The sequence below is a fragment of the Coprinopsis cinerea genome, assembly GCF_000182895.1.
Source record: "Coprinopsis cinerea okayama7#130 chromosome 10 map unlocalized cont3.10, whole genome shotgun sequence".
NCBI lineage: Eukaryota > Fungi > Basidiomycota > Agaricomycetes > Agaricales > Psathyrellaceae > Coprinopsis > Coprinopsis cinerea.
Window position 1 is genome coordinate 941,799 of NW_003307535.1, and position 25,867 is coordinate 967,665.

At 51.7% G+C, this 25,867-nt stretch overlaps 10 protein-coding genes across 10 annotated transcripts; 5 read left to right on the top strand and 5 right to left on the bottom strand.

Annotated features, from left to right (window-relative positions):
- Window positions 1–17: 17 nt before the first annotated feature.
- On the top strand, window positions 18–2,006 carry CC1G_08737 (hypothetical protein; the record flags this gene model as incomplete). The annotated part of the gene is made up of 1 exon (XM_001834054.2): window positions 18–2,006. One exon carries the CDS (start codon window positions 18–20, stop codon window positions 1,950–1,952), a length of 1,935 nt encoding a protein of 644 aa, XP_001834106.2. The 3' UTR covers window positions 1,953–2,006.
- A 1,270-nt stretch (window positions 2,007–3,276) lies between these two features.
- On the top strand, window positions 3,277–4,259 carry CC1G_15289 (hypothetical protein). The gene has a single exon (XM_002910336.1). It carries the CDS (start codon window positions 3,306–3,308, stop codon window positions 4,173–4,175), a length of 870 nt encoding a protein of 289 aa, XP_002910382.1. The 5' UTR covers window positions 3,277–3,305; the 3' UTR covers window positions 4,176–4,259.
- A 631-nt stretch (window positions 4,260–4,890) lies between these two features.
- CC1G_08739 (hypothetical protein) lies at window positions 4,891–6,089 on the bottom strand. The gene is made up of 3 exons (XM_001834056.2): window positions 5,716–6,089; window positions 5,434–5,597; window positions 4,891–5,284 (listed from the first exon to the last, which is right to left on the bottom strand). Exons 1-3 carry the CDS (start codon window positions 5,959–5,961, stop codon window positions 5,263–5,265), a joined length of 432 nt encoding a protein of 143 aa, XP_001834108.2. The 5' UTR covers window positions 5,962–6,089; the 3' UTR covers window positions 4,891–5,262.
- Window positions 6,090–7,179: 1,090 nt separating this feature from the next.
- On the bottom strand, window positions 7,180–11,263 carry CC1G_08740 (CAMK/CAMKL/Kin4 protein kinase; the record flags this gene model as incomplete). Its single annotated transcript, XM_001834057.2, has 5 exons — window positions 7,180–7,201; window positions 7,257–7,591; window positions 7,647–10,376; window positions 10,426–10,983; window positions 11,246–11,263. 5 exons carry the CDS (start codon window positions 11,261–11,263, stop codon window positions 7,180–7,182), a joined length of 3,663 nt encoding a protein of 1,220 aa, XP_001834109.2.
- Window positions 11,264–12,634: 1,371 nt separating this feature from the next.
- On the top strand, window positions 12,635–14,978 carry CC1G_08741 (high nitrogen upregulated cytochrome P450 monooxygenase 2; the record flags this gene model as incomplete). Its single annotated transcript, XM_001834058.2, has 10 exons — window positions 12,635–12,667; window positions 12,722–13,043; window positions 13,101–13,178; window positions 13,239–13,497; window positions 13,558–13,581; window positions 13,632–13,706; window positions 13,759–13,918; window positions 13,987–14,252; window positions 14,316–14,411; window positions 14,489–14,978. The coding sequence occupies 10 exons, from the start codon at window positions 12,635–12,637 to the stop codon at window positions 14,976–14,978; spliced, it is 1,803 nt and encodes a 600-aa protein (XP_001834110.2).
- Window positions 14,979–14,982: 4 nt separating this feature from the next.
- Window positions 14,983–17,323, bottom strand: CC1G_15290 (NADPH-ferrihemoprotein reductase; the record flags this gene model as incomplete). The annotated part of the gene is made up of 10 exons (XM_002910337.1): window positions 14,983–14,992; window positions 15,145–15,201; window positions 15,263–15,485; window positions 15,634–15,832; window positions 16,008–16,034; window positions 16,086–16,261; window positions 16,321–16,448; window positions 16,500–16,772; window positions 16,826–17,100; window positions 17,159–17,323. 10 exons carry the CDS (start codon window positions 17,321–17,323, stop codon window positions 14,983–14,985), a joined length of 1,533 nt encoding a protein of 510 aa, XP_002910383.1.
- A 271-nt stretch (window positions 17,324–17,594) lies between these two features.
- On the top strand, window positions 17,595–19,077 carry CC1G_08744 (mitochondrial protein; the record flags this gene model as incomplete). The annotated part of the gene is made up of 6 exons (XM_001834061.2): window positions 17,595–18,028; window positions 18,075–18,169; window positions 18,237–18,289; window positions 18,340–18,462; window positions 18,519–18,688; window positions 18,747–19,077. The coding sequence occupies 6 exons, from the start codon at window positions 17,595–17,597 to the stop codon at window positions 18,841–18,843; spliced, it is 972 nt and encodes a 323-aa protein (XP_001834113.2). The 3' UTR covers window positions 18,844–19,077.
- A 551-nt stretch (window positions 19,078–19,628) lies between these two features.
- CC1G_08745 (hypothetical protein) lies at window positions 19,629–20,461 on the top strand. The gene is made up of 2 exons (XM_001834062.2): window positions 19,629–19,773; window positions 19,833–20,461. The coding sequence occupies exons 1-2, from the start codon at window positions 19,703–19,705 to the stop codon at window positions 20,122–20,124; spliced, it is 363 nt and encodes a 120-aa protein (XP_001834114.1). The 5' UTR covers window positions 19,629–19,702; the 3' UTR covers window positions 20,125–20,461.
- Window positions 20,462–22,728: 2,267 nt separating this feature from the next.
- On the bottom strand, window positions 22,729–23,468 carry CC1G_08746 (hypothetical protein; the record flags this gene model as incomplete). The annotated part of the gene is made up of 4 exons (XM_001834063.2): window positions 22,729–22,797; window positions 22,841–23,071; window positions 23,232–23,275; window positions 23,447–23,468. The coding sequence occupies 4 exons, from the start codon at window positions 23,466–23,468 to the stop codon at window positions 22,729–22,731; spliced, it is 366 nt and encodes a 121-aa protein (XP_001834115.2).
- Window positions 23,469–23,679: 211 nt separating this feature from the next.
- On the bottom strand, window positions 23,680–25,427 carry CC1G_08747 (SWI/SNF complex 60 kDa subunit; the record flags this gene model as incomplete). Its single annotated transcript, XM_001834064.2, has 8 exons — window positions 23,680–23,857; window positions 23,920–24,135; window positions 24,193–24,432; window positions 24,489–24,758; window positions 24,814–24,933; window positions 24,990–25,130; window positions 25,183–25,351; window positions 25,404–25,427. Coding segments are annotated over 8 exons (1,225 nt in total), but the record flags the coding sequence as incomplete, so codon positions are not given.
- Between the last annotated feature and the right edge of the window lie 440 nt (window positions 25,428–25,867).

A 25,867-nucleotide genomic window follows, 5' to 3' on the forward strand; every position in this document is an offset into this window, starting at 1 on the left:
CATACGGTCGAAATGTAATGCCCGCCAGTTCGCGTACTTCACCCAATCGCGATGCCTCTCGCGTTTCTGTCGACACTGTCGCGGTTCAGCCCTTGGAGCGGCCTGGATTTCCTACTTATGCCCAGTACAAGCAGATCGAGACGAATTATATCGAATCTTTGACACCTCGTCGACAGGGCAAGGCTCTCATCTCTCAGGCGATGTTCGACAGGATCTGGGACGTTTTGCATCACCCCGAGTCCCAGATTGAGACTGCCCAGTTCCGCTTCTGGGCTCGGAAGATGTTTACTGTCAATAAGGAGTATCGCATCACGCTCGGAGTTCCTGAAGGGATCCAGTCGCCTGCGCAGGAAGTCCTCTTGCATGACAACCTCCTAGTCGCCATCCAGGAGCAGCTCTACGACCTCCTCTGCTATTGTCATGGAAGCACTGGTCACGGTGGTCGCGACAAGACCTGCGCTCTCATTCGAAAGCACTACACCTGGGTCCCCAAGGATCTCGTCTCGAACTTCATCAAGGCCTGCCCTACCTGTATCATGAAGAAGTGCGGCAATGTCGATGTCAACTCATCTATTCCCCAGCTCATCGCAGAAACGGATAGGATGTCGGCGCGTCTGATCAATCAGGAGGTGGTGGTGGAAAGCGGACGCGACGTCATGGATCCCAGTTCATTCTCCGCCCGACTCTCCTCTCATGTCAGCTATCAAGACACGTCCACCCACAGTACTTCTCCTTCTCTCTCTTGGACATCTGGCGAACAGAAGCAACAAAAGCATCATCACACCCCCACCATGCGCCAATCCATGAGCCACGGCAGCAGCGACTCTTCGCCTTCTGGGTTCTCGTCTGTTCATAGCGGTCCCCTCAACACCCCCGACGATAACTCCTATCCTACCCAGCTTCACTCCATGGTGCGCGAGGTTTCTCTCTATAGAGGTCTGCCGAATGGTTGGCAGTATCGCCACGACGACTTCGAGACGGCTCATACAGAGTTCATGGAGTACAAGAAACAGTGGGACCACACTCCTCTCCATGACCCCGCCGACTACAGCGACCCTCTTCGCCCCCGGATCCCGAGCATCGCTGGAATGTGGACGCCCGACCACTTCAGGACGTCGGTGAAGGAGGAAGAAGACGATCTGGACCTGATCTACCCAGGACATTCCACTGTCGACTCGCATTATCACCAGCAGCAAGTCGTCCTCCCTCCCATGTCTCGCGCTCTCGGCATGTCGGGGATGTCTGGCAGTTTGGCTCCTATTTTGCTCGGCTCCCCTCGGTTGGGCGATGGGTATGTGGGCGAGATTGACCCTGCCCTGTTGGCTCTTCCTGGAACTGGTCCTCTTTCGATAATGGATGCGCCCAACCTTCATCCCCATGGTGGTCTTGGTCTGTTACATAGGGATGAGGCTGACACCAAAGCTGCGTATGAGCATCTTGACCCCCATGATGGCGCCGATCCTTTCACCTCTCATTCCCTCTCTGCCTCCAACTCGTTCAAGCGTGCAAACGCCCCCCCTGCGCTCGATCTCAGTGGTATCAACGAAGAGGCTCCGCGAGCACTGCCTGCGACGAGCCAGACCCACATGGATGCGGATGCGGGTGGCTACGAGTCGCACGGGGAGGGAGGTTGGGCGAACGTCGTCCCCTCAGACCCCAGCCCTACAAGCAGCGAGGTGTCGTCTGGGTCGTCTGGCTCATCCGGTCTCTCTCCTTTCCCTGTTCCCACTTCGGCAAAGGAGACGCCGTTGACGTCTGCCACTGCCAGCCCTGTCTCGGACGACGGAGCGTCCGACATGAAGAACATCGACGCTGCCTACCTCAAGGAAAGGGCTCACGAGGCGGCGCTTCTCAAGGGTGTCCAAGACGCTGTCGACCATGGGGAGCTCCAGGAAGTCGAGACCCAGGTGGAGGACGACGACCTCCTGCGCCATGTCGGCTATGCGTTTTGACTCGGAGTTGTAGGGGTCGACTCGGAGGTTCTCGGTGGTGGAGATGCTTAATATCTTTTTGGTTCTAGCTTCGGTTTGTCCTGCATCTCTTTTTGGCATCCATTGAATAGTCTGCTCAGTGTTGATTTGACAGATCTAAGATTACGACTGCACTGCGATAGATTTGCATCTGGTTTTGTTGCGGGCTCGGATTTGAATTATGATTAGGATGATGTCTCGTTGGACTGGATAACCTTTTTTTATTTTTGGTGTGTTGGGCTGTACGGTATATTATTGCTTGCCCTTGCTTCTAGATAGAACGCCGTGGATTCAGAATAGTGGTAGTAGAGGATTTTGTTTCTTTGTATGCATAGAGTCATGTACGCTACCAGTGTTGATTGCATGTTTCGTTTGTGCGTTTACGAGATAGATTGGAATGGCGCTTTTGCCGAATGCTTTTTTCTGTCTCTGGAAAAAATCCGAGCCATTTCCGTTGTGTACTTCTGGTGTGCAGTGAGAGGCAGTGCCGGATGGAATGTGTGGCGGTGGGCACTGCCGTTAGCGCCCACTATTTGCCCAATACTATTTCTGACTGGGTGTCCCTGGACTCTCAGCTTTTTCCCAAAGCACGAACTTGCTCGCACTGCTCACACCACCTCATCTCCTATATCTCTGTGGGCAGAGAAGTCATCATACGCTAAAGCAGCATTGGATCAGTTTGGGGAAAGGTGTGGTACTCGAGATCGCCCTCTGAATCGGATGTGTGTGAGATCGATTTGTTGTGGGCCAGGCAGTTCAGTTTCCTTGCGATGGATGTCGCAGAGAGTAGGTCCTTGTACAGAGGGAGGATCTCAGGTGAACTCTTTTTCTTCGTCGCTCCATATATCGAACTGAAGTGAATAGGAACTCCCTGTCGCAGTTGCTCTGGTGCAAAAAGTCCAATTCCTGTTTCGAAATGAAACTCGACAGTGGTAATACGAGCAAAGCTCCTGTATCTGCTTGTGCCAGCTTTGGCCACATCGGAGTCCCAGCTCAGAAAGGTGGCGCTGTGGAACGAAGGAGGACGGAAGATCGTACCTGCTGTGCTGGCAATGGGCGCTTAATGTCCAGACAGTTAACCTGTTAATTTGGGCGCGCATTGTTACACCCCCTTTCCCAAGAGGAAAAAGCTAACAGCAATACCTGTTACGGAACAGAGATAGTGTACTGGAGTCCTTCTGGACCCTCTGTCAGAAGCACGAAGGCCTAGCATGTGGCGTGACAATAACAGCACGGCACGGGGTTCGGGGCGGTGCCCATTTACTACTTAAACCGCAATGGAAGGTTCATTTTTCATAAGCCACGCCCACCTCGAGGAACGCTACCACAACGTCGATGCCCATGTTCCAAAATTGCAGCAACGTCGTGATTAACAATAGCGTCTTCATCAGTAGGGGGAGCAATGTCACGATAAACTGCGGACGCGGACGGCACACTTCCACCATTATCGATGAAGACGAGGAGGAAGCGAGAGACAGCAGGGGGGGAGCCTCACAAAGCGAGAGACAGGGGCCTGGGGATGGCTTCAGCTCAGAGCCTGGCGCTCACAGAGCTGGCCGGTCAGATCCCGAGGACTCGGACTCTGAGGCTGAGATCCATATCGATTCACGACAACACAGGAATCCTCCTCCTCATCGAGTTCGACATATCTTCCAAAGCTCCCACAGAGGCGGAGACACTGCTGACTTCGAGATGTCCGTCGAGGAGGAAGGACCGCCCAACGATCGCGCTCGAGGGCCACAGCAGCGGCGAAGACAAAGGCCACCACGACGACGCTCAACGCGTAGCTACAACATTCATGGCATGAACATCAATTTCGACGACGTTCATGGTACATTCGTGCAAGAGAGCAGAGGCACCAGGACCACCACCGCCAACGTCAACGTCAATGGGCTGGACCCAGTGGGCCTCGCCGGTCTCCAAGTCGGTCTTGCAGGCTTGCACACAGGCCTCCAGTCTGGACTCCGGGGGCTCCATACTGGTCTCGAGCACATGAATACCGCCCTCAGTAGCATGCACCATACTCTGGCCAATTCCTTCAACTTCACGGGTGCCCATTTCGATAACTCCTGCAACGACCATAGCACCACCCATATTCATTCCCATTTCGGACCACATCACCCGGCGGGCCACCCTGGAATCCACCACCATTACCATTACTACAGTGGACCTGGAACGGCCCCTCCACAACCCCACCTTCCTTAGAGGCATTTCCGAGGGACTTCGGAAAGCATGCAACTCTCGTGCCCTTGGATGAGATCCTCGTGCCGTACCCTAACTCACGCCCGTTTAGCAACCCTTTCTTGGAATGATAGTGTCTGAAACCATGTATTGAAATGGGTCAAATTGTCCTTATATTGCGCGGATATATGAAAACAGGAGGGGATAGTTTCCAGCGATCTATACGATAGCGACCTCACCAGTTATGGAGATCATGTCAAACATCGATTCCGAGTCACAATCAAAGGCAAAGGTAACTTAATAAGGGAACGGGCGCTTACAACCACGTCGAGAAGCCATTAAAGTCATCTCGTCATCTACTATACATCATCTGTTGCCTTCGCTCTGTAACCGCCTTAGTCCATCTGAACTCTGGGCTTTCCGTAGAACCCACCTGAGCCTTTCAATTACCAGTATTGCACCGAAAGAATGAACCGGATATACTCGTCGATGGTCCTGGAGGGGATACGTGGTTCCCTTCCGCAACTGCGTTCGATCCCTGCCTGCAGCCGTCTTTATCAACCCCCCCTACTACAAGCAGCCGTTCACTCCCCAGAATACCATTACGCGAGTGCCATCGTCGATTCGTTCGCTCTCGCGCAGAAGTACTTTGTCCAAGCCAATCAGAAGGTCTCAGTGGTATGATGTGTGGTACCAAAATGCGAGAACTAGTCGGAAGAGCAAGAATCTGCTAGTGGGGGATGTGGGAAGTACGGGCGCTTAGCGTCACCATACACGGAACGAGTCGTATTGGGACCAGTCTATACAGCTCTATGGGCTCGAAGCCCCTGTAACGTGCCTTGTACCCGAATATCTATGGCGGACGTGATAAAAAGAGTGGAGGAAGAGTGCATACATCGAGGCCCGCAAACTTGGAAGGTCGTAACCAAATTTCGAGAAATGAATGAGAACTGAGGTGAACTTGCATAATTTACAGTGCGGTGGTGAGAGGTGGCAGGGTATCCTTTTCTTGTCTTGATTCCATTTTCGTTTCCTACTTCATAAAACGTCGTCGCATGTCTTGAACAGTCCTCGTTCCCTGTCAGGACAGAGGACAGGATCGCCCGGGCATTTATCGGGACAATGCCGTTTTGCTAGATGAGATAAGATTAATATCAGCATCAGCCAATCAGATTATGATATGGGGTATGACAGATCGTCAATTCAAAGGACACCCGGGTGCTCGACTCTCGAGTGAAAGAAGACATGAAAGACAATAAGAAAGATGTAGATGTGTACTCACTCTCTAATGGTTTCATATAGGAACTTATAGCTTCGCAAGTTCCCTCGAAGGCGTCTGATATCGAGGCTGTACGTGTCATTCAGACCCTCGAGCCTAGTGAGCTCGACTGACAGGCGGACTTCATCGCCTGGGTCTTCGGTAGGCGGTCCGTACACTACTGAACCCTGCATAAATGAATAGAAAACGGAGGTCAATATTCAGGAAACATACACAACTCAGGGACACACAACGCCACGCCGTGTGTTCCAGCCCGGGACGGGGATCAAAAGGAAGAAGACGTACCGAGTCGTCGGATTCAGCCTTCCTCGACGCCCGTATACAGCGATAATTGTATCTGCTCTCCTCTTGTACTTGGAGGCCCAGCTCTAGGAGGACCTTGCGGACTCCCTCCATAACGATGGGAGGTGGTTTGGTGGTGATAGTGGTGGTGTCAATCGCACCGCGGTGGATTCCCAAATATTCAGCGCCGCCATTGAGGAAGCTCGCCTTGCGCTGCAAGAGCGATGGACTCGAAAGTGTAGCAGTCATGTTGTGTTGAGTTCTCAATAGAAAGGGAACATTCAGGAACGCTCGTCCCACGGCGCACGACCAAGCAATGTCTCACTCACCGAGGGGAATATGAACGTGGATGAACCAGAAATATGTCAACCACCTGGGCGATGTGAGTGGGGGAAGAGGAAGAAGTTCCCAACAAGAAATCAGAGACCCGCGCTTTAAATATACTCGAACCAAGGGACTAAATGTCCGATGAAGATGGCGGTACACTTCACCAAAGACAGGGGCTTGTGGATGATGCCCGATCTCAGGACGTCACGGGAGGATAATTAGACCTTCCCTTTCTAGCAAACGAACCGGCTGGAAGAGACTCGTGGTAGCCGTCCCAACAACTCGTGGCCATAAAAATAAGAAACAGCGTTCACATTGACTCAAGGAAGTGGATCTCCGTCTCACGGGTGAATGTGTGAAGAGGCGAGTCAGGGAGCCTGATCCTGACAAACATTTCTCTGAATCTCGGAGAGCGCGGAGGGTTAGGGGATACACGAGGGGGAGAAGAGAAAGGAAATGAAAAGGAAGATAGAAATTTGGAGATAAAATTATAATGTACATTTCGTGCACGGGGCGGTCGTCTACGCTGCCACGTAAAAACCTTAGGATGGAGAGGTAATTCGGGGGGACGAATGAAATCAATGAAGAAGTGAATAGAGATGAAAAAAGAAGCGATCAGGTGTAGAAGTGACGGAGCTTGGACTGGATGGCGGTGAGGAAGAGCCGAGTCATTGGAGGTAAAAGGGGGACGAGAAATCATCGGGGGATAGAAAGGGTAGTAGAAGTGCCAGTACTTACAAAGGAAGAAGGGGGAATAGAAGAAATGGTGTAGATAGTAAAACAGCGACGTTCAAATAGAAACGAAGAATCAAGCGAAAGGAAATGAAAAGCGGACAGCTGATACACGAAGCACAATGGAATCTGCAAAGAAGTGCGAGTGGATCCGGATGACTTGAGAAACACAAAGAAGGGAGAATGATTTGGAATATTAAGAAAATATGACAGGGAGATTGGAAAAGCGGGATCGCTCCAAAAGCGCAGAGGCCAAATATTAGGGTATGAAGTTATAAGGTACCGTGGAAAGGCTGGCCGACAGTTAAAGAATTAAGCATGTCAGAGTTGAGAACTCGAACCAAATCGAATGGAAACGCCTGGTTATCGATGCGTATCGGGGGGAATTGAAGATCCTGCAAAGCTCATCTAGCGTTGTAGATCAGCCCGTCTAGATAGAAAGCGTTAATCAAATGGACGGCCAGACGGAAGACAGATAGGCTTACTGTCTAATGGTATCGTACAGATACTTGTAGCTTCGGAGGTTACCCTTGAGTCGACGAATGTCGAGGGAGTAGGTATCGTTCAAACGATCAATTCGAGTAAGCTCGACCGAGAAGCGAACTTCGTCACCCGCATCTTGAGAGGGATCACCGTAGGTAATGTCGGACATGAGCAATGGTTCGCTGACCACGACGGAAGTCTCGTCGTCGAAGGCGAGTGAGGGTTGCGACGAAGACGAAACTTGGGACGACTGTCGCCTCATGAGCAATCCTCGCAACATGCCACCAGTGGCAGAGAAAGCCGAAGGAGATGGAAGCGGCAGGCCACGGCGATCAACCTACATAATCATCGTCAGGACAGAAAGTGGATTAAACAACATTTGAATTACTCACCCCATTCGAAGCAGCGCTGCCGGTGACTTGTACAGCAGCGAGGTTAGCTGGAGCACCGTTGGGAGCAGTCCCCGCAGCACTAGTCGCCCCCTTCTTCTTCTTGTGACGGATGCACCTGTACTTGTACTCGCTCTCCAGCTGAATCTCAACACCCATCCCCTCCAACACGGCCTTGACTTTGGCCATAACCTCGGGTGGTGGCCTCGTAGTAATGGTGGTCTGGTCCACAGCACCCTGGTGAATACGCAGTTGGCCCCCAGGTTGGTTCGAGTGCTTGGATGAGTGCGAATGGGAGCCGCCACCGACTGTAACTGAGTTGCGGAACCGAGCGACGAAACTGGGGGTTTCGGTAGCGGAGCTAGCAGCCCGCTGGGGATGACCGGGAGCGGAAACCTTGGGAGTCTTAGGCGTGGTAGCCTGCTGTGCCTGTGTGACAACCACCTGAGGCGACATGGCGGATGCAGGTGTCGAGGTTTGGTTGACGGTGCTGCTCGACGCGGAGAATCCCTTCTTGTATTTCTGTTCAGTTATGGGCGTGCTCAGAGAATCGTGGTGCTCGGCTTCACCGCCCAATCCAATGCCGACAGATTCACGCCCCTTCGACTTGGTTCGGAACCACTGCATGACCTTCTTGGCTTTGTTACTCGATGCTGACAATCCAGGGCCGTCTTCGACAGGAATATCCGGGTGAGTAAGGTCGGCATCGTGCGGGGCGGTGGGGAGTGCAGGAACGGTCGCCGAAGAGGGGACAGGTGGGTGTGTCGCATTGACCGACGTCTGGGCAGTTGGTACGGGCTCAGCGGTAGCGGGAGTGGTGGGAGGACGTCCCTTGCGGTTTCGGATAGTGCCAATAAAAGGCTCGACCATCACTGTCAAAGTGTTGCGACGGCTTTTCTTCCCATCCTTGGGCGGCGCCGGTTCCTGAGGAGCTTGAAGTGAAGAGGCGCTACCCTGGCTTTCGGAAGGAACACGAGAAGATGGAGCACTAGGGGATTGGAGGTTATGCTCGCTGCCGTTCAGGGGAGGGACCGGGGGAGCAGGAGCACTGTTTCCGCTTCCAAAGATCTTGCCGAGACCTATTTTGTCGATGCTAGACTTGCCCTTTTTGTGACCTCGTTTTGAGGAGGCGGAGTTTTGGCTACTGGCGTCTTTATCCTTGTCTTTTGGGTGGGAGAGCTGGTGAAAAGAAGGCGTCTGTGGGGGCGAAGAAACGTTGACGGTTGGCACGTCGCCTCCAGAAGCAGCCTTGACGGGAGTCGCACTCGGCTGCTGGTGCGACGAGCCCTTAGGCGTGGCTGGCGTCGGCGGGGGTTTGTAAGCGGAGGGAGCGACGGGCTGTGGCGGAAGAGGCTTGGTAGCACCACCATGAGATGGTCGCCTCTCTCTAGTCGCCGGCTGTCCATTCTGGACATTGGGAAGAACACCGTTGGGCTGAGCACTAGCTTGGCTTGGCTGTCCTTGACTGCCGCTTCTATCTCGTCTTTTGTCGTCGCTCCTCTTGGCACTCTTCGGCTCGTCGTACTCGACCTGAATAGTGTGACGGATGTCCCTTCCGCCGCCGCTCGTGCTCGATCTGTGACCCTTGGACGGGGTCTTGTTGTCGGTGGGCGATAGACCTGCAGCAGGCGTTCGAGCAGAATCTTCTGAGGGACGTTGCTTCGAAGGAGATGTGGCGGTGGCGACACCGCTGTTTACCTTGGTGCCGGGGGGAGGTGCAAAAGGATCGTCATCCGCCAAACCAAGTGCTGCGGGGCTGTCAAAGGCCTTGGGAGTTGTTCCGTTGTGCTTCGGCGTAGCATTGGCATTGGCGCTTGGAACTGGGGCGGATATCGACTGATCAACAGAGGAGTCGTAGATGAACTCGGGCTGTACTGAGCGGCTCCGGCCGGACGTAGGGGCGGCGCTCGTTGGCTCGGGACGATGGCTGTGGCTGCGGGGTGAAGGAGCCGAAGTGTTGTTCAGAACAGCATTTGCCTTCATCTGCTTTTGGTAAGCAATGCGTTTCTGCTGGTGTTGCTCCATCGCTGCCTTCTCAAGGTCAGCAACCGACTTGCCAAAGGCATTAGGAACCCCGTCAGTGCGAGGGGTCCCATGGTAGGCTGATAGCCATGGATGGCGCATCACCGTGTCCAGGTTGGCTCGACGGGTGGGGTCCGGAACCAGCATGAGACTGAGCAAGTCTCGGGCTTCTGCAGAGACGAAATCGGGGAACGACAGGGGTGTGTTGACGATGTATCGGTACAAAAGGTTGATGTTGTCGCCATCGGGGTTTGCTGGGTCGTCATCAAAGGGGAGATAGCCCGCCAACATCGCGTAGAGAATGACACCACAACTCCAGATATCCACAGCGCTACCGACATAGAGCCCTTCGCTGATGACGAGTTCTGGAGCAGCGTAACACGGACTACCACAGGAGGTTTGCATCAGGTCATCGGACCTGTGCTCGAAACGGTTTGCGAAACCGAAATCGGTGATGATGACATTGCGGTGACGGTCGAGGAGAAGGTTCTCCAATTTGAGGTCGCGGTGGACGATCTTCTTTTGGTGGATGTACCACACGCCGGAGATGAGTTGAGAGAAGAGTTTGGCTGCGTCTCGTTCGCGCAGATGACGGTGGGCAAGAATATGGTCGAATAGCTCTCCACCAGAAGCGTATTCGAGGATAATGCCGATGTACTTGTCGGTTTCAATCACATCGTAGAGTCGAACAATGTTGGGGTGCTTCAGGGTCTAGATCCAGAGTCAGCAGGCATCCACGTTCGATACGAGGTTAACTTACCCTGAGGACTTCAATTTCGCGTTCGACCTTGGACATGCGAACACTGCTGTCAACGTTTCCACGTCGAATGAGCTTAACAGCGACCTCTTCTCCCCATTGGCAATGCAAGCCAAGCTTCACCTTGCCGAACTCTCCTTCTCCAAGGGTCTGCAGCAACAGATAGGGTCCGAATTTAGGGATAGTTCGGCGGGGGTGGGCGGCTGCGTAAGCAACAGCAGCTGGGTGCGAGTAAACATCTGGGTACGGCGAGCCTTCGTGTCGTGAATGGCCATTGCGACGGTCCTGGTCGTTGGATGTTCCTGAGACTACGCTGTGCGATGCGCGCTGTTGGCGTCTTGAGGAACTGGATCCTGCATGGCTTGAAGAGGGGGTTGCCGAGTGCACTGCTACCGACGCTGGGCGGTAAGCTGAGGCCGACCCTGGATGCGCTGGGGAGTTGTGCGCTGCCTGCCTCGACGATCCCCGTTCTGTTTCTGCTGGAGGTATCTGCAAGCTGGTCGATTGGGACGGCGGCGCCATCAGAAGGGTGTTGACCTCGTCGACAAGAGAGGGGGAAAACTGCGGCAACGACGTGTCAACGGGTAGATCACGGCGACGACGACTGGATATACAGACTGTGCTGGATGTTTTATGTGGTCGAGGTCGTCGTCGTCACCGTCAACGACGAGGAAGATGTTGAATACGGGATTCGGTGACGGGAGGGAAACTAAGGGTTGAATTCAAACAAAGGCAAATGGCTCGAGACGTGGGAAGATGTGCCGATTTTGTCAAGAAATCCCTGGGAACGCCACGATCACCTTTAGCCTTTTCCCCCACATACGACCGCTTGATTTGCCATTTTTTGGACCTTTCTGCTGCCTAGGACACAGTTCAAATGCTCGAATATCGCGCCTAGGACTGGCCAGCTCAATTCTCCCTCCAAATTTCACCCGATCGCGTTTTAAACACGTGCTCTAGACCCCTATTTCTGCACGCGCCCCCAACCTGAACCATTTATCCTTTCCCGGCCCCGCTTTCCTTCGGACGGCTCGGGGCTAACTGGACATTTACAAGCATCTGGTTTTTATCCTGAACGTCGTCTAGCCTCTACGTTCAACGTTCTGGAAAGAGAAATCCCCCTATGCGATCATTTTTGAGCCTTTGAAATGACCTCAAGAACACTTTGGACTTCATCGGGGATCCATTCTTCTGATTAACCGCCTTCTTCCATGATAATGAAAAACGGCACAAAGCAGAAGAACGTCTCTGCATGCATCGTACGTTTTTGTTGATTGCGAGCTCCTTGTTCTGACCATGTTTTACAGGTTGTTTTGATAAGATTAAATGGTGAGTTTCAATATCGTTAGCTTTAGCTCAACCTCCTAATTTGCCGTCACTATAGCAAATTCATTGCAGGCCTGACAAGGAGGCAGCCACTCGGGTCCGCAATTACATCCAAATGTCGAGAAAGCTTTATTCGAGTTGGGAACTAATGCATCAACATCCGTACACTCCATGCCCTCTTTCGGAGCCGCACTATTCTCCAAACCTGCAACAAGTTCCTGTGTTTACTCCACAGAGACTGAAATTTGTGGCGTGCGGCATTAAAGAATCTGCCCCGGGATTTAGTGAATGCTCGCCTTTTGGAGGGCCAACGACGGAGTACTAACCATTCGGGGCGAGAGTGAGTCCGAGCAAGGTGGGCAAACTATTGACCGACCTTTGTCCCGCCATCTCACAGTTCTGTCATTCAGACTATGTATCTCCGTGAAACATTTCGCTTTCAATGTAACAGACTCTCCGTCGGAGCCTTGGATTGGGCACACTCCAGACCACGGTTCTTTTGTTCCGACAGCACTTGTGCGCTCTAAAACTACCCATCCTGGCGACGAGCCGCTCCTTCGTACCTCCACTCTGCTCAGCTTCTCACTCGATTCGCGCACCATCGTCGCCGTCATAGGATGAATTAGGAAGTTCCTGTGATCCCTACCGAGTGGTGGATAGAACGATACAGGAAACTTGTCTGTTCCAGTAGTCGGCTTGAAAGGATCCACTATAAAACTCTATTCAACACCTCACAGCCCACGGATCGGTAGACCCATCAACCTGCCCATGAGTTCATAGTTCGGCCATTCTCTCGATCCGTCCCTGGCCGTCCCCTGCAGTTCCTTGCTTAAAAGGCCAGCTCCGAGGGTTCCCTTTCGTCTCCAACACCATATCCTCGTTCCAGATGCCAGTCCTTGGCCACGCCCTGGCCGCAGTGGTAAGTCCTATACCGTTGTAGCTGCGATGTGCTCTAACGACAAGGTATTTGCAGGCCACTCATCTATGGTTCAAGTCCTATGACCCGACATCGCCTCGGTCCATCTTTTCGATGCTAATCTTTCCACCACTGACCGTTTATCTCCTCCTCTCTAACCAAAATACCGGGCTGCTCCGCGACAGTGCCGTCTTCTATGCGACGTTGGTCGCGTCTGTCGTGCTGTACCGCCTGTCACCACTACACCCTCTTGCCAAGTACCCTGGACCTCTGCTATGCAAAATCACGAAATTCCGCATGGCATGGGTTGCCGCGCAAGGCAGAAACCACAAGTTCTACCAAGCTTTGCACAAGAAATATGGATCTATCGTCCGCGTTGGTGAGCATCCTCAGTGCCACCCTTGCCAAACAGACGAGGTACCCACACCTTCCCCAGGTCCCAACGAACTCTCCATCGTCGATGTCAACATCATGCCATTCATCCTAGGAAGCCAGGGCATGCCCAAAGGTCCCAGTGCGTCACGCCCATCATCCAATCTCATTCGATGTGTCCGCTAAATCGATACTTTATCAGTTTGGGATGGTCGGCGATTCGGGTTGATGCCGGACTGCGCGTACGACTCCTTGATCGACGTTCGGGACCTCGGAATCCACGCTCAGTTGCGCAAACCTTGGAATGAAGCGTTTTCTTCGGGGCCTGTGAAGGAGTACCATCAGCTTCTTCATAAGAGGGGTGAGGAGTTGTCGACGCAGCTGTACAAGATCGCGACCTCGACGGGTGCAAGTGGAGACGTTCCGTCGGTGAACCTGGTGAAATGGATTAACTACTTTGCGTATGTCGCCGTTTCTTTGGTCTCGGCCTTGTCTTGAACTGAGCTTCAAGTTCCTCGTAGGTTCGACTTCATGGGGGACTTAGCGTATGCCCGCTTCCACTTAACTTGAACTACGTAGCTAACAATCTTTTCAGCTTTGGTGCTTCTTTCAACCTCATGAGCGAGGGGGACGTCGATGGGGCCTGGAAGCGTATGGAAGACGGCCTTGCGTTGGTTTCTTCCCTTTTAGTTCGCCTCCCAAGTCCTAATTCCTCCATCCAGCCTTCCCGCGATTGCCGGTCAAATACCCTGGCTTATGCCAATGCTCAACACCCTGCCATTCGTCACAGCCAAAAAAGACGAGTTCAAGGATTTCGGCAGGCACCACGCTCTCAAAAGAATCGCAATGAACAAGACGACCAATGATCTTTTCTACTACCTCGTACGTACACTTCTCTTCCGCTTTCTCGTCGATGCACCCCTCTATCTAACCCAGCTCCGCCCTGTCAGTACGATGAACCAGCAGTGCGCTCCGGAGTCCCACTCAAAGAACGGATGAACCTGGTGATCTCCAACAGTCTGTTGACCATCGTCGCCGGATCAGACACCACATCCACCGTCCTGAGCTGCATCATGTGCTGTTTGCTGGCTAGGAAGGACGTCGTCGCGCGTCTGCGTGATGAGCTGGACGCGGTGTTCACTACGATCAACGATTCCGGTGTGCCTGACATAGAGATCGACAAGCTTCTGAAGCTGCCATATCTCAGCGCAGTAGTGTGAGTCATCCCTACCCCTTGAATTTTCTCCGAGTAAAGTTGTGCTAACCATGATCTCGTCAGGAACGAAGGACTGCGACTTGCCCCGGCCGTTCCCTCGAACATGCAGCGTGCACCCGAAAAAGGGTCCGGAGGAAGGATTCTAGGGGATTCGAAGATGTAACTATCCATCCACCCGTCCATCGTTACCCACCACAGACTCAACTGACTCACCTTCCCTTCCCTTCCCACACCAGCTTCATTCCAGAAGGTACATCAGTCAACGTCCCCGCATACGTTTACCACCACGACCCACGCTATTTCTCGCCTTTTCCTGAGACATTCATCCCAGAACGCTGGATTTCTTCTTCCGCGGCCTCTCCCAATCGAACATTGTCAACTTCTACCAATCATTCAAGGTCGACTTCGCCGTCGTCGGTTATTGATGACTCTGCGAAATCCCATGTTGAAACGAAGTACACGACGAGTAGGGAAGCATTTATCCCTTTCTCGTATGGACCCGGGAATTGCGCTGGGAAACCTCTGGCGATGCTTGAGCTGCGGTTTGTCATCGCGATTTTGGTGCAGAGATTCGATCTGTGTTACAAGGGATGTCGAAATGCTTCGCCGGAGGTGTTGGCTGGGACAGAGAAGGCGTGGCTTGCGGGTCTTAAGGACGCCTTTGTGTTCACGAAGCTGCCTTTGGAGGTCGAGGTCACGCCGAGGGAAGATTTGTGGAAAGTATGATAGGTTAATTATCGCTGTTGTAGGGATGTAGGGTCGTTAGTAGCAGCATAGGATGTGATATAGACTGTGGCCCGTGATCTAACTCCAGCATTCCTCTATCAATCTACCGTCCTTCACCATAGATTCAACATATTCCTTTGCCTCACTCTCCGATCGCCCGCCGTACTTCTGTACGGCCTGCGCGATAGCATCCTTCACCGCTATAGGCATCTTATTCGATGACCTGCAATCAAATAGCTTCTGTTCAGATCTCGATCAGAACAAAATCGAAGAGGCAGACTAACCCGGAAATATAGACCCATGCCCCTTCTTCTCCCACAAGCCTCCAGATCCGCTCCGCATCTTCCAGAATCCTGTCCTGCACATACGTCCTCTTCACACCCTCAGGCCCGTCTCTCGAGAACGCCGTTCGATACACAAGTTCTTGGCTCTCGCTCAACCTTCTCCACTCTTCTCCATAATGCTGATCTTTATCTTCTGACCGACATCCGAAATAGAGCGTGTTGGCTAAATACATGATCCCGGGAAGGTGTGAACAAATGAGATGGTTGGTTAGGAATATGGCACTTGGAAAGACGGAATGGAAGAGATCAATACATGCCTTTGGATCCTCGTTCCACTCGCTCTTCGATTAGGGAACGCATTGGCGCGATACCTGTGCCAGGTCCGACGCAGATGACGGGCGTTTGGTAATTTGGAGGAAGCTTAATTAGGCCTTTGAGAATTCCGATCCGAAGTTTATCGCCAGGCTGCAGGCTTGCTAGGTAGGTACTGCAGACCCCTCGCCGAGGTATCTTGAGTTTTGTGCGGTACTTTACGATGGCGACGCAAACGTGCATTTGGTGTGGATGTTTCTAGCGAAAGCGAAGTCAGTGCAAGCCTCGGAGGATATTCAGATGGTCTTACAGTTACGGAACTTGCGATGGAAAAATGCCGTGGCCTTAGGGGAGGGAAGACGTCGAAGATGTAATCTTTGGGTATTCGCACATGACGGAATTCTGCCAGGACTTCATGGATCGTTCTCCGCACCTTCTGGCAGTATTCGTACAGTTCTTCCTATGAAAGGCTTCAACTTGAGGTCGCAAAAGGATGCAAGGAGTTGCTTACCGCCCCTTCTGGTCCCGTAAGAAACTCGTCTAGTTTCTCCCTTTCCAAATCATCAGTTGTGAAGTTTCGGATGTACTGAAAGAATGATCGCCGCGGCACTGCATTGAAGTCTAGGTATCGAGTAAAGAGAGTTCGCAGCGTGACCCTCTGCGGAAGGAAATCCGGTAGTGATTGATCTGTGTAGCACAACGACCGTCAATAATAGGGTGGGTTGAAGAGATGAAAAGGTATTCACCCGCCATTTTGTGTACAACCGTCAGAGGTTCGTCAGCACATTCAGTCCAGTTCATCACTTCTAAGAATGCAGCCACGTCTGACTGTGAGGCTACTGGGTGGATGACGGCCACATCCCCGGGGTTGTAGCTAAAGGACTGGCGTTAACTTGGCAGGACGGCGAATCAAAGGAACACCAACCGGATATCATCCTCGAACTCAAACTCAATGTGGCGGACGTCTTGATACCAGTCTTCGGCGGTGATTCGGGTATTGGTTTTCACCACAGCATCATTATATCTTGTATCTTCTCTCACCGGGTCTGTAGAAGTTACATCTTGAGCCGATTCAAGTGCAACCCGCGGTGGCGGCAATTCGGATGTGTCGGAAAGTTCAATTGGAGAGGGTAGAGGTGCGAGCTGCAAGAGGGTACCCAGCAGCTTTTCTACCCAAGGGAAGAGGGCACCATCTATTCTGAATCGAGCTCAGTTCTCCGGGATCACTACTCGCGTGACTGAGTCACATACCCAAGTGGATCTTGCTCATCGCCTTCCCCTCGCTCACAAATCTCTGTAGCCCCCAGGGTTTTCATCCGCCTGGAGAGCTTCTTGGCTGCCCAGCAGAATTTTTCATACCCCGTATCTCCTAAGCCAAATACAGTAAATGGTAGGCCCTCGAATAAGTCGTCTGGTAGTTCGGATCGCAGGAGCATGTTCCAGAGAGCGGTCATCGCTCGTGGTTCAACCCCAGAACCGGTCGTGGACACCACAAATATCACAAGTGGTTCGGATATCAGGTCAGGCTGCGGCGCTATCCTTCAGATTGAATTCCATGCATAGATATTCCGTTTGTGCACGCACCAGGGAATACTTGTCCATGCTCACTACCCGGCACCTGAACGCGATTCGTCTACACTGTCGAGCGATGTAGTCTGCACAGTCTTGGGAGTTTCCTGTCTCTGTCGCATAGAGAATGAGCAGTTCTCTTGGAATTTCTTCGACACCGTCGAACTCTTCGTTGTTCATTGGGATGGATATGGTGGTTTGGTGTCAAGGATTGAATTGAGGAATTCGGGAGATCGACGCCCCATGCTTATCTGATAAGGGAAAGGGATGGGAAAATCCGAAGCCCCTATTGATCCCGTTTGATGGCTTGGCAAGCGCTGCTGCAAGCGAGCTCGAGCCTCGAGGCCGACGTCGACGACGACCAGGTTCAAACCAGACCGGTTATGTTCGGTCTCCTATTGTCCTGAACCCGCGTACCTGGTGCGCAGTAAGTCCTTGCAACACTCTTGAAATGGTATCACTCTGGCCATGGAGTTCGCGGAAACCTGAGTCGCCACCTGAACCCCAGCCGTCACGCTCAACGACCAACAGAACAATATCGATATGGGGAAAGTCTTCTACAGCCGACGTTACGGATACTTCTTCGAAGAATGGCTGGCTTTCATGGCCATGGAATGCAAATTCTCGACCACTACCGCCCAGTTGGCCAGAGGGAGAGCTGGCTCTCCCGGCTCCCGACGTCGTCATTGCGAAAACGGATGCTGCATTGTCGAGCTGGACCTCTTCCCCGACGGTCATTGCAGCAACTTCAGCCGTAGCAGGAGGTGTCTTAGCTGTCTCGGTCGGTTTTATGTACGGACGATACGGGAAGCGTCTTCAGAATAGTCACTGGATCACACCAGACTGGCTGGGAGGCAAACGTTGGGTGCGCGGCGTGGTGACGAGGTCTGTCGCATCGTGTCGCGTCAGGAGGTCCACTGAACGTTCACAGCGTAGGAGACGCTGACAATTTTCGGCTATTCCATACCCCATTGTTTGGAGGGTACCATTGGCCCTTGAAGTTACGCTCGATACCCACTAGACGAGGTGAGTCGTGTTACAGCGTGTCGGTCTCGTTCATTAGTTCGTGTGGGCCTTAACCCGGGTATTGCAGAACTCAAAGATGAAACTCTTCACATCCGGCTGGCCGGGGTCGATGCACCAGAGGTGCGATTGCAAGTCCTTTCAGAAGGCCGTTCTCATTGTTTTCCTGCCAGATTTCCCGTTTCGGCAAGCCAGGCCAGCCAGGAGCTTCAGAGGCACTTGAATGGCTATCGAAAACTCTCTTGAATCGTAAAGTGTATTGCCAGCTTGCGAGGAGAGATCAGTACCATCGCATTGTAAGTTAACATCGGCCGCCCACATAAAGTCACAATGACAGCGAGCCTTCGTCTAGGTTGCGCATGTCTACCTTCCGTATCGATTCATTCCAGGCTTTCTCTTCAAAGGCGAAAACGTTGCCTGCATGATGCTCGAGGAAGGACACGCTTGTGTGTATGAACAGCTTGGTGCAGAGTATGGAAGCGGTGGAAAAGAAGCTTACCTCAAGTTGGAAGAGAAAGCGAGGTAAGAGCATGAATCTTCGCAATCTGGTTAATGCTCATGACGTCTCCTCTGACTCCAGGCAGAAACGTCGTGGACAGTGGGCCTCTGGTAAACGGGGAGAAAGTCCGGCGGAATACAAGCAGCGTCATGCAAAATCTTCAACCGCCGGTAAATGACCACTGGTAATCACATCGACGAAATCATTCTCAACGGCTGTGACGACTCCACCTTCTCACTTGTGGATTCGTTCGGTGGTGAAATGAACGCGCAGCACGCAACATTGATATGGTGTCATTCCGTCGTGAAGCAGGACACCAGGTTATCGATTATCTCTGCCATTGACTCCACTCGAAACAGGGTGCATTTCCTAATCAATGCATTTTGGTTTGTCCCTCATTCCCGATTACGCGATTGACGCCGCCATTCTGTCCTGCGCGAAGCAGCCCTGAGCCTGTCGTTCACGAAGCAATACCCAGGGAATTCAAGGTTCGCGCGACGTCATGTATGGCGTAACCGTCTTTGCTCAAGTCGTCCGCCATTTCGCGTCTGCTCTGTTCGTGACCATGAGAGGATGTTGCTTTGGCTATCGAATATCACATTCGCGGAATGTTGGCTTGGAGAGAATCGAGGCTCGAAACACTGCTAATTTCTCCGACTTCTCCAAAAACTTCATGATCGTTGAACGATCTGTACTCATTCTTCCTTTGCGCCAACAAATAGGCTCGGCGGAACCACCTCCCACGATTCCGCAGCAGCTTTGGAGCAAAAACCAAGCTTCCCGTCGGTTTTAGCGAGCAGCGAACAGCGGATGCCTGGTATCAATGCGATGCTGGGGACATTTTTGGGGTGGCGTGAATCACTGACGTCATAGAGGATGACATTGTTGCTTCCTCCTTTCCAAGTCTATCCTTCCACCTATAAAGACGTTTCCACCTGGTTCCTTTCTTTCCTCAGATCCCCCACCAGAGTCTTTTCAACTTACCGTTCAACGGCCGTATCTTCTAACTCCTTAACCAAATCTTCCAATAAACAACAATGAAGCTCTCCGCCGTCCTCGCTGTCCTCACCGCTGTCGCTGTTCAGGCCCAGGTTACTGAAGATGTCTCGTAAGTCTCCTTCTCGTCGTTGCAGTCGTTGAGGAAGTCCCTAATGTCTTCGTCTATAGGAGCGTTATTGAGGACGTCAGCTCGGTCGTCTCCTCCCTGACCGAGTCCGCATCAGAATCCGCCGCAGAGTCCTTCACTTCCTCCATCGCTGAATCCGCCTCCTCCCACATCTCGTCTATCCAATCCGAAGCCACCTCTGCCATTTCCTCGGTCAGCTCACGGGTATCCAGCGCTACGGCCAGCGCCACTCAAAGCGGTAGCGGCCCCGACGAAACTGACGCTGCAGTCCTCACCGGCGCTAACGGCGTCCTCGCTGGCGTTGCCGCCGGCATCGTCGCTGCCCTCATCTAAATAACATATCCACTTTGGACTCCCCCTTTTTAATACTACTGCAAACCTGATGTTGTTCTGGTTGTTGTTCTTACCTGCCGTGTTTCGCAATTCTTGTTGACCTCGCAATCTTTTTTCATTTACTTGGACACGTTTTCCGCTAGCTTATTTAGGGTAGGATGATGAACTAAACGCCCCCTGGTCGCTGCAGAAAAGCTCGTATTGTTGCTTTATTGGTCGCATTCGTTATAATGTCACACTGCGTTCACTCGTTCCTTTTACTGATGCCGTCGTCGCTGAGTTCCAGAACGTGCCCTCCTGAACAGGATAGGCGCTGTTTTCTGTGGATCGAGGGGAACTGCGCAATGCTTCTCTTGTCTTATTACGTTGGATGGACATTCTTCCGCTCCACAGAGAGAACACGTTGCCCGATTCCCATCCTTCTGAAGAGGTAAATACAAGTGCAATGCAAGTGAAACATTGGGAAAAGGTAGATGATAAGCGCCCGTGAGAGTTGGTGCACACCGTTTGAACTCAACTTTCTAAGAGGGTGTGCAGACAAATATGGAGGGCAGCACCGGACAAAAATCAAATTGATCATAAGTTGCAAAAATATCCTTAAGTCTCCGAAATCTTCAGACCCGACAATGGAATTGATCTTAAGTGTCTCAAATACCAAGATCTCTTATTACTTCGGATTGATCTAAACTTCTCAAATTGATCTTAACTCACCAAAATCCTCAAGTGCCGTGATATGTTCAGGTCTCCAGAGCGAAGATCCTCATAGAGCTTCGGATTGATCTAAACTACTCACATTGATCTAAACTACTCAAATTGATCTTAACTTACCATCATCCTTAAGTCACCATGATATGTTCCAAATCTCTTGAGTGAAGATCCTCAGAGACAAGTTTATACTTCCCTACATAGTCACAAAGTCCGAGAATCGCAAATGTCGGCATAGGTCACGTGACCTGTAGCGGTCCGTCAAACCCGGGCCTCAAATCAACCTCAAATGGGCCAAACGCGTCGGTTCGCCGACGCGACGACGAGCGCTAGGCGCGTCTGGGGGACTCGAGAGTTTCAGAACCGATGGAGGAAGACCTACTTGGGGATCCATGCGATGAAACAACCAGGAGTCCAGGACAACAAAAAGAACAAAAGAATGAGCTTCTTTACTATTTGCAGGGAGGATCCATTTTGGATCCACCACCCAAACGTGTACCGGGGGGCTTATGATCTTCGGAGAGCCCGGTTACATACTGTGGGCACTCGTGCTAATAGACTTTGTTTCTATTGCTGCACAGGAAAGTGTTACATCGCTTTCAGTTCGTTTAATAGGGGCTGGATTGTAATATTTTAGCGATTTAATGAACATTTTCTAAACTTACTATTCGTCTAGTGACTCTGGGCGCTCTTTCGCGCATAGGTAAGTGTAAGTATTTCTCCATCTTTTATGAAACTCTCGGGTCCCCCGGACGCGCATAGCGCTCGTCGTCGCGTCGGCGAACCGACGCGTTTGGCTCATTTGAGGCCCAGAGTTGGCGGACCGCTACAGGTCACGTGACCTGAACTGACATTGGTCAGAGAGACCGGACTCGCAGACTTTTTTGACTCGGAACAGATTGTCAGGTATAAACTTTTCTCTGAGGATCTTCACTCAAGAGATTGGAACATATAATGGTGACTTAAGGATTCTGGTAAGTTAGGATCAATTTGAGTAGTTAAGATCAATGTGAGAAGTTTAGATCAATCCGAAGTATTAAGAGAAATGGGCCTCTTTAGCATATTTTGAGTACTTAAGAATTTACGCACACACCTGATACGTAAGGAGGAATCCGGACACTTAGTAAGGATTTTGGACACTTAAGAAAGATTTTGAACACTTAAGATCAATTTGATTAATGTCCGACCGTGACCGTTATAGACAAAGGTTCTGAGTAACCTTTGTTCCGTAGCTTACGTAGAACAAGCAAGGAGGAAGTTGCAACTTTTCCCGTGGGCGTTACGAAGGAGTTTGAAGCTCGTTTCTAGTAAGCTCGAACTCCTCATGTACCCTCTAACCAACTGGTCACTGGTTAAGGTTCGACTCGGACTGCTCACAACTTGTACCGTGCGACCGTAATTACTTCGCACTGACTCCCATGTTGGGGGAGGGAGCCGCATCTTGAAGGAGCATTCTTCACAGGTTCGTTAAAATCTCTGGCGGCTGTCAGTATCACTGAGAGTCTTGGATCATAGGGGATATTAGATAGAGCAGCTAGAGTAAAACAACGTACACCGGGGAGAGCAGAAGCCCGAGGGCATAGACTCGGTATAAGGGGACAAGAGGCATAGGGGCATAGAAGCATAGGGGACAGGGAATAAACAGGGAACATAGTGGATAACCATACGAGACTTCATTCCATTCATAAAGGCATAGAGGACGCTGGCCGTGATCAATAAATCTCACTCCATGTCTTCTTCTTGAAGGCGCTAAACCTGACTCGAAACAGGCCATCAAATTCAAGTCACTCTGAATTCAATTATCCTCGCTCATGCCTTCCGTTGGGTAGGATCGACGTGTACTGAAGAAGAGCTTCCGCAGGTTGGTCCTTCGCGTGGACTTAGGCTCGGGAGGCGGATTCAACCAAATGGTAGGGATAGGTACCCCCTCTGCCAGTGGGCGTGTAGCCGTGCTTGTTCTTGCGGTGCCTATGCAGGCCCACACTTCGTTTGTATGAGAGACCGCACTCACCACAGACATAATTTCTCTCGTCTGAATGGACGGTGCTATGTCATTCAGATTCTGCTTGGTAAAAAACCTCATGTTGCAGTGCGGCCATGTGCAGGCGTGGTGTTTGACGGCGTTCAGATCGTGGCGCCTACGCCAGTGCATGGCAAGCCCCCTTGGAGTGAGGATAGCGTTACAATCGGGGCATTTCCTGTGGTCGGCTGGGACAATGTGAGTGCGGATAGGCGCCATTTGCTACGTCGGGTTGCTATATACTAGGCGGTGAGTGATGCTTTCTGGATCGTGAGCCGCTTGGTGGAGTACCTCTAAGTGGGTGGTTGTTTTTCGACCGCCTTTTATAAGGAGAAACCGCGCTCTAACAATTCCCAGCAGAAGAACAGAGGACAAGAGGCACCCCTGCTGATTTGACCACATTTTGGCCCTCGGATCTGTCTCTCACTGGTAGACAATGAAGTCCAGGTCAGTTATCAAAGCGCTGAAGAGAATGGGACTTTGAAAAGCGTCGTGTCCAACAATTAGCAGAGCTCACCGGGAAAAACTTGGGAGTTAAGCGCCCGTACTATATCATCGCCCGAGTCGGCGACTGCGAGTCTGGCGCGCCATCTTTACTGAGCTTAGGCGGTGCGAGCATTGAACTACTCATCAGGAGCCGTGTGCTGAAGAAGCAGACTCTCGGTGAGTGCCCCCAGGTGTGCTTTAGAGCTATGCCTATCAGTGTCATTCTACGCATTGTACTTGGACAAAGCGTTGGCAGGAGAATAACAATGCCCCTTTGACGATCCACTGTCGCAATGTAGCTATTGTTGACGAAGACGGGCTGATAGTGTTGCTGAAGCCGAGCCTGAGGAGGATGACCCCTTTGCGAATGCATTGATACTATAGAACAGAGATACTACAACAGCCTGAAAGGTATCGTAAACTACAAGAAAAGAACGACACGGGGGAACCACACGAACAAGAACAGTAGGCTAGGGCCTAAACTTTGGCAGCGAGAGTGGTACCATGATGAATGGCGACAGCCTGTACAATGGCAGACAGGTCAATGCCCGAGTACACTGAGACAATGTGAGCGAAACACATACCTCCTCGACCCAAGGCAACTGGAAGAACTCGCTCCTCCTCAACTCCTCCTGGCGCACAGTCATACCCTCGCTCGGTCCACTTCCCATGATACTCTCGAGATCCCGCGACTGGGATTCCAACCATGTATGAATGAACTTGGCAGGGTCTTTAGCGAATGATTCGAGGAAAGTCTTCTTCACGTGTGAGTTGTGGAGCGATTGGGCCAACAGTGCGATCTGTGATATGGTATATCAGTTTGGCGGCCCAACAGGCCATAGGTCGAATGAACGCACCTCTTCGTCAAGTTTGGACAGCGCAAGCGAGCTCTCTTTGGTGCTCTGGATCATGGTAGCCATCCGGTTCTTGAGAATGCTGTCCTCCATCTTGACCTCCACGTCCCAAGCCTGCGGGCGCTCGGGCGGTGCAACGGTTGGATTCAGGTTATACCATAGCACGACTGGCTCGGGGTGAGTCAAGTAGCGGTTGACGACTTCAGGAAGCCTGGCAAATGGGATGACGTCGCCACCAAAAATCTGGGAAATAAGCCGGTTGAGGACTGCATTGAGTCGAGAGGAGTGATGGAACTCACCGGTCGAAGTTTTTCGTCAGCGCGAATCATCCGCCTATCCACCTTGTCCTGCAAACCATTCGATTTGATGTAGTTCCAGAGGGTTTGGACGATTCCGAGGCGAGAGTCTTCCTTGATCCCTAGTACGTCGGCGAGTTCAGGCGCGAGTTTGAAATGTTCGGGGTAGTGTTCGAGGTGAAGGATGACACGGATTTTGGTTGGTACGTCTCCTGTTCGTCGTACTGTGAAGCCGTCAAGTACGGGTGGTGCACCGGAATGCAGGCGAGGCCACTGCAATCATTTGAGACTTGCGTTGAACACAGTGTCGTGGAGCTTCGATGCGCACCTCTATAATGTTCCCGTCGGGATACAGTGCAGGGTCTCTATCGAGTTCGATAACCATTCGTTTTATGAACGTGGAGAACTTGCGCATTGGAACACGGTCTCGGTGTCGTTGATTGGGGATCTGTCGAACATAAATGAGTTATCTGGGGCAATAGTATGAATTCGGAATGGACGTACTTCTAATAAACGTCCTTCTATCCTGAACTGCCAAGCTGGGATGCCCTCCCCTGTCTCGAAATTCGCAACCTGCTCTCCATTCGTTTGCCACAACTGTCCTGAAGTTGTATGGCTCAGGAATATTCGTAATGTTCGTGTTGTCTGATAGCCAGCGTCAATAGCAGGAACGACAAAACAGACAGAGACGACATACAGTAGGTGTCCTCGCCAAAGCATCTTGGACTTCATAACGCTTTCTGGTCATAGTCCAGTCGAGTCTCCGCTCAGTCTCGAGGAGTTCTTGGTACATCTTCGAGTCCTGCGCGAACTCGGGGTTTTGGAGGATAGCATTGGGAATAGATTTGTCTGTGAGCTTTCGTTTCCTGCATTCAAAGACTATTACGAACGCGTTCTATAGAAAAGTTATTGACTTACTTTGTGACTTTTGGCCCGTCCATGATTACGCCCACCCAGGTTCAATGTAGGCAGACGAAGACGCGCCGCGGCAGACCGATTGGCAAAAGCAAGCGTGGGAATGTATGTATGACAAAGCTTGATTGTTGAGTTCCAGGGTTCGAACCTCATCGGGTGCTTCTTCTTTTCCTCTTCCAGTTCACAACCCTGCTGATCGAGGATGAAATACCTCACCCCGGACCTACGTTTCTGCCCCTCGGATATCAACAGAATGATTTCTTGGTCAAATCCGTCAAGGCCAATGGCTACTGCGGCATCGTAAAAACTTCGGAATTATTTACATTCCAAAACTGAATGAATGGGTCGAAAAGTGGCACCACAATCTCTGTTCGACACGTCCATACGTTCATTTTTATTTACTCTCCTGACCCCAGACAGCCCCAGACCTCCCAAACCGTCAATAACTCGGGCGCAATACACAAAAA

What these genes read in the sequence shown, in the direction of transcription:
- CC1G_15289 (XM_002910336.1), top strand. Translation starts at nt 3,306, where the DNA reads ATGCCCATGTTCCAAAATTGCAGCAACGTCGTGATTAACAATAGCGTC.
- CC1G_08739 (XM_001834056.2), bottom strand. Translation starts at nt 5,961, where the DNA reads ATGACTGCTACACTTTCGAGTCCATCGCTCTTGCAGCGCAAGGCGAGC. An exon ending in AGGCTGAATCCGACGACTCG is followed by an intron (nt 5,598 to 5,715) that starts GTACGTCTTCTT and finishes TCATTTATGCAG; the next exon opens with GGTTCAGTAGTGTACGGACC. An exon ending in CTATATGAAACCATTAGAGA is followed by an intron (nt 5,285 to 5,433) that starts GTGAGTACACAT and finishes TATCTCATCTAG; the next exon opens with CAAAACGGCATTGTCCCGAT.
- CC1G_08745 (XM_001834062.2), top strand. Translation starts at nt 19,703, where the DNA reads ATGAAGCTCTCCGCCGTCCTCGCTGTCCTCACCGCTGTCGCTGTTCAG. An exon ending in CAGGTTACTGAAGATGTCTC is followed by an intron (nt 19,774 to 19,832) that starts GTAAGTCTCCTT and finishes CTTCGTCTATAG; the next exon opens with GAGCGTTATTGAGGACGTCA.